General features: G+C 53.6%; 1 protein-coding gene across 1 annotated transcript in view; it reads right to left on the bottom strand.

Moving 5' to 3' along the window:
- Positions 1 to 4,940, bottom strand: part of B4GALT5 (beta-1,4-galactosyltransferase 5) — an 8,522-nt gene extending 3,582 nt beyond the window's left edge. Inside the window, exons 1-4 of the mRNA XM_004698316.2 lie at positions 4,658 to 4,940; positions 3,261 to 3,377; positions 2,336 to 2,523; positions 1,465 to 1,587 (exon numbers count right to left, since the gene is read on the bottom strand). Of these exons, the coding sequence (XP_004698373.2) occupies positions 1,465 to 1,587; positions 2,336 to 2,523; positions 3,261 to 3,377; positions 4,658 to 4,762 (533 nt within the window). The 5' untranslated portion in view covers positions 4,763 to 4,940. The remainder of the gene's footprint in view (positions 1 to 1,464; positions 1,588 to 2,335; positions 2,524 to 3,260; positions 3,378 to 4,657) is intronic.
- Positions 4,941 to 5,255: the final 315 nt, after the last annotated feature.

Here is a 5,255-nt window from a genome sequence, read left to right as displayed (position 1 = left end):
TCTGCCCGTTTCAGAGCCCGGCCCTGCTCTGAGGGGTGCTCTGCCCGTTTCAGGAGCCGGGCCCTGCTGTAGCAGCAGAGACGCTAGCGTGCACATCAGAGGCCACGGTGACCAGTGACTGGCCCAGGGCCCCGCGCGGTGGCGGCAGATGAAGGTGCACACCTGAGTCTGGAACGGGAACAGAGCAGGCGTCTCTCAGGTTGAGCACTCACCCGGGGACCAGAAGGCTGGCAGTTAAAGTGTGCCGTGGTCCCACGAGAGAGGCTGGTCATCTGCTCTGGTAGAGATGGCAGCCTAGGAAACGCGGTAGGTCGTCTGACCACTACGGGACTCCTTTACTTAAATGCCTGACAACCCCGATACACCCGGCTACTGTGGCCGAGGCAATATGGGGGGGGGGGGGCTGTCCCAACCAGGCACACAACAGCTCCCCACGGCAAAGAATCACTGGTCCCAAGGTCATGGTGCCAAGGCCGGGAAGGCCTGAGGTAAACAACGGGCCTCAGAGTTCCAAGCCCCAGTACCCACTGCCTAACCAGTGGGTACTTCAAGGGCTCAGAGAAGGCATTTACCCTGTGTGAACTTAAAAAAGAAAAGAAATTCCAAAAACAGCTATTAGCCTTTAACATGAGCCCTGATGAAGACAAGTAACACGATTAAAAAAAATCAGACCGTTAAGTCACTGCACACCATCACTTTGAAAAGACGTTAAATTCATTGAAACAGTAGCTAGTTCCCAGCCTTTCTGAGGGTTCAGGTTGTAGGCAGTTAATTTCATTTTTAAGCCCACGCCCATTAAAAAAAAATTGCTTACTAGAAGGGGGAAACAACCCCACCCTGTGAAAGGATTTGGTTTCTGAGGAAAAGGACAGAGCCAATGGCTAGGGTGCTGTGTCCTGCTTTCTTCCGATGGAAGAGCTGTTTGTGCATTTGTTGGTGATGTTCCATGTAATTTCTGTACGTGGATAAAACATGATGCCAACAAACTCCAAATAGTCTAGTGTCTGGCACGGAAGAAACCGGCCGTCCCCGACCCAGCCAGAGCCAGAATGGCTCCGCTTTGAAGGCCCTGACCTCCCTCATGTGGCCCCTGAGCCCCTGAAATTCAGGCAGTCAGAAGGAAGGGTGCTCTGCAAAGGAGCCACCCAGAGGGGTTCAACGACACAGAGGAGGAAAATGGACAGAAAGGACCTCACGCATAATTTTTACGCGGACTGCACGTGGAAATGATAGCACGTGCTGATATTGCACAAGCCCTATTACTGAAATTAAAATATGTTTCACCTATGTGGCTTTTTGTTTTTGTGTGAAATCTGGTACCACGTGGCTACTAGGACATCTTCCTTCAGTGGCCTGGCTGGTGGACACCCTATTTCGACTGGGCCTCGCTGGTCTGGGAGCGACTAAGGCAGCCTTCTTCACAGGCACCGGGGTGGGGTGGGGCGGGGTGGGGGGTGGGGGTACCTGTTCCAGAGGTCATCATCTTCGCCACCCCAGCCCCAGAAAGCATTAGGGAACCCATTGATCTTCCGGAACTGTTCCACCGTTAAGCCGCTCACGCCGCCAAAGAACTCGGTGTAAGGAAGCCTGAGGGGGGAAACAACGCCAATCCCCCGTGACGTCTCCCTCCCTCCACAGCAGCCCACCACCCTGCTCCCGAGAACCAAGTCTTCAGTAACACAGGGCTGTCCTGCTACTGCCTTGAACCACCTCAAACCCTTTCCTCTTGCCAAGCGGTATCAACCTCAGTAGCTGACTGGAATTCGCTTTCCCCAACTGACTTTTTATGACATCTTAATTGAGATACAATTTGACATGCCATTGAATTCGCCCACTTAGACAGCCCGGTTCATTGGTTTTCATCAGCGTAGGCAGTTAAGCAATCGTCACCATGATCCATTCTAGAGCGTTCCACCTGTGTGTCCCCTGCCCTTCTGTCCTTGGTGCCCCCTGAGCAATGATTTCCTCTGTTCTCGCTCCGACCCACCCTGGGCAACAAGGAACCCTTCTGTCTCTGAGATTCGTCTACTCTGGGCACTGCACAGAAAGCAGAGCCCCTGACGTGTGTGGTCTTTTGCTACTGGGTCCTTTCACAGCACGGTCGTGTTTTCTAGCTTAATCCAGGCAGCAGCCAGCGCCAGCATTGCATGCCAATTACCACCCACACCCAGACCCCACCCCCGCCACCCCAAGGTGGAGCTAGCTACAAGGGCATTTATTTCTCCACTCAGCAGTTGATAGGCATTTGGGCCGTATCTAACTGGGGTTGACCATCTCTGCCTCTCTCAGACCCTTCTAGATTTCACCCTCTTTAATCAAGAGAAATGACACTCACAGATACATGTACTTATCCAGTTTGGTTGCGAAGTGTCTCGGCATCTGTCCACAGCCATAATAGTTGCGATCGCTTTCAGGTATGTGATCCACATCATGGAAAATCAGACAGTCCCAATCCAAGTCCTTCATTGCTTCTTGGAAGCCAACGTTGAAAAGCATGGCTCGATTGAAGGGTTGGGTGCCCGCCTACAAACAGCAGAGCTTTGGGGTTAAAAGCACTCTCAGAGGCCCATCTGCTTGCTGCGGCCTTGCCTGAGGGAGAGGGCACCAGAAAGGCTGGGAAAGACCCCACGGCTCAGATGAGATCAGGTCCAGCCTCGCCTGCTCACTCAATGACTGACTCATGGTGTGAATCAGAAGGCATGGGGCCCAGGGGCCTTGAGTGTGGAAGGGGCTAAAAGAGGATGAAGGAGTCAGAAATCTAACTTACAATGAGCAAGTATAAAGGGAAGCATTTTGGAAACCCCTCTTCTGTCTCTAGCGACTCCGGTTGAAGGATTACACACTTAATCGAAACCTGAGGCCCACAGAGAGAAGCTTGTGAAAGTCTCAGGTCACATGGCTAATTAACAGCACCCAGGAGCTGAGCCCTGGGGCCTCCCAACCCCGAGCCTGATTCTCTGGCGCTGGCCCCTGCCACCCATCCTTATCTTCATGGAGACTTCCTGGGTCTGGGGCCTGAAGACGCCAACCAAAGCAGGCAGTGGCAGTGCCACCTGACAAGGGGCCTTTGTTCCCAGCAAACCAGCTGCACCCTGGACTCCAGTTGGCCAGGGGCTCAGAACGGCACTCTCAGTGGTTCTTGCTGCTCCAGAGGCCTCTTCTGGAGCCTGTCAACGTGCTGGCTCCTCTAGCCCCAGATGGACTGCACTGACGCACTCCGTCTCAGAAGAGAAAGAACGACGACAAAGAGGGCCACTCACCTGCTCAACCACATAAAACGCAAACCGCAGGCGCTGGCGCTGGAGCATGGGAATCAGGTGCCTGAGCAGCACTGGCAGGTGCTCGTGGCGGTTCCGGAACGGGATGAGGATCGCCACCTGACAAAGAAATCACCCCATTAGGGCCCTGGGCTTTGTCCTGCTGGCAGGACAGCCCTGCAGAATGGGGACCCATTCTTAGGGAGTTCTAGGAGGCTACCTTGCCTTCACCCTCCTCTGAATAAAGACCCGTGATGGCAAGGGGGCCTTTGGGAGTACAAGGACCACACTCTCTCATGTCATGCCCTGCACGGAGCAGACCAGCCCTCACGGGAAGTGACAGGGTCGTCGCTGTGTCACAGGTACATGAACAGACTTCATGACACAGAACCGTGTTTCCCAAATTGGGTGATGCCACTCTGGGGGTGGGGTGGGGGGTGGGGAGGGCAGGGGATCCTGTAAAAGCAGATACGACACTTGATTCTAATTATGAGCTATAGTACTACTTATGAGTATAGTACTACTTTCTCTTATGCTTTTTAAAAACCATTGCTGGTCCTTAGCTTGATTCACACCACTGGTGTGTCCTGACTAGACACCGCCCCTCCCTCCCCCCCCCACACAAAAAAACCAAGCCCACTGTGTCAGAGTTGATACTCCTCTTAGCACCTCACTTGTAAACTCATAGTGGGTTTCCAAGACTGTCGATCTGCATGGATCAGGCAGCCTCATCTTTCCCCCTTGAAGCAGCTGGTGGCTCCAAACTGATGACTTTGTGGCTACAGGTCCATGGCTCACCTGACAGCATCGCCAGGGCCCCACCTCTTGACTGCTGCCATGATGGGAACCACCACTCTCAGTGGTTCTGCTTTTGACGGCAGAAAGGAGTCCGAGACCTGGTGGCCTAATAGGTCATACACCAGGCTGCTTAACCACAAGGTCAGCAGTTTGAAACCACCAGCTACTCCTTGGAGACAGATGAGGAGTAAAAATATACGGCCTCGGCAACCCACAGGGGCAGTTCTACCCTGTCCTATGGGGTTGCTCTGAGTCAGCATCGACTCCATGGCGGTGAGGCTGACTGACTTAGCAACCAGGGGAGAGAGTAAGGCATGACGCACTGTGAAATGTGCCAACAGAGAGAGTCAGCAGCTCCCCCCACCCCGCTTAGCCGGCCTTCTTATTAGGCAGCCCAGAGGGGGACCCTGCTCAGTAATGGGGACTGCGTACAGTCTAGCAAGAGGAGGCTACACGGGAGGCAATGGGCAAGCCCATCCTCCCAAAGCGTTTCTCTCAAATGCGCGCGCTCCCACGGAGCAGAAGGAAGTAAATAATGAACTGCCAGAGTCACATGGTGATTCAGATCTGTGGGCTGGGTGTGGGCCAGCCTTCACCCCTACCTTCCATCGAGGCATGCAGTCAGGGGGCTCCCAGTGACCTCCGAGCTTGATGGTGGGGTCTTTGGAGAAGAGGTCATGAATGGCGTCCATTCCAATTTCACTCATGTTTATGTCTATTGGGCCCTCTGAGCAGAGAAGAGACAGGAGGAAATGGGCGGAGAACAGGCTCTTTGCAGGGTGCTGTTCTCTGGAGACGGTCAATGTTTGCTGAGTTGACTTTTGTCTTTAACTGGTAAGGAAGGCCCTTCCTTCACCACTATTCTCTGTGCAGAGCAGCAAGCTCAAGAAACGGGGGCTTTTGAATTCTGCTTTGTGGAAAGAAATCCAGACTGGCAGCAAACAGCAGCTGACAAGGATCCGTGAGCACAGACCCTCATCTCTCCGGAGCTAGCCCTCCCCAAGGGGAGTCACGAACACAGCTCAGACGCCCCGTGCAGCCCAACACGTCATGACCAAGCTCAGGACACTGGCTACAGCCCGGGGGCAGAATGGCCGAAGAAGCCCCCAAGGCTGCGTGGGGGTTCATTTAATGCCGCTCTTTAGATTACACATGGGATTTTTTTTAAAAAGGAACGAGAGAAAGGCACATGAAAAAGTT

Source organism: Echinops telfairi, unplaced genomic scaffold (assembly GCF_000313985.2).
Source record: "Echinops telfairi isolate 266 unplaced genomic scaffold, ASM31398v2 ScPeMD7_5592;HRSCAF=6446, whole genome shotgun sequence".
NCBI lineage: Eukaryota > Metazoa > Chordata > Mammalia > Afrosoricida > Tenrecidae > Echinops > Echinops telfairi.
Note: the sequence above shows the minus strand (reverse complement) of the source record. Positions and strands in the feature narration are given on the sequence as shown.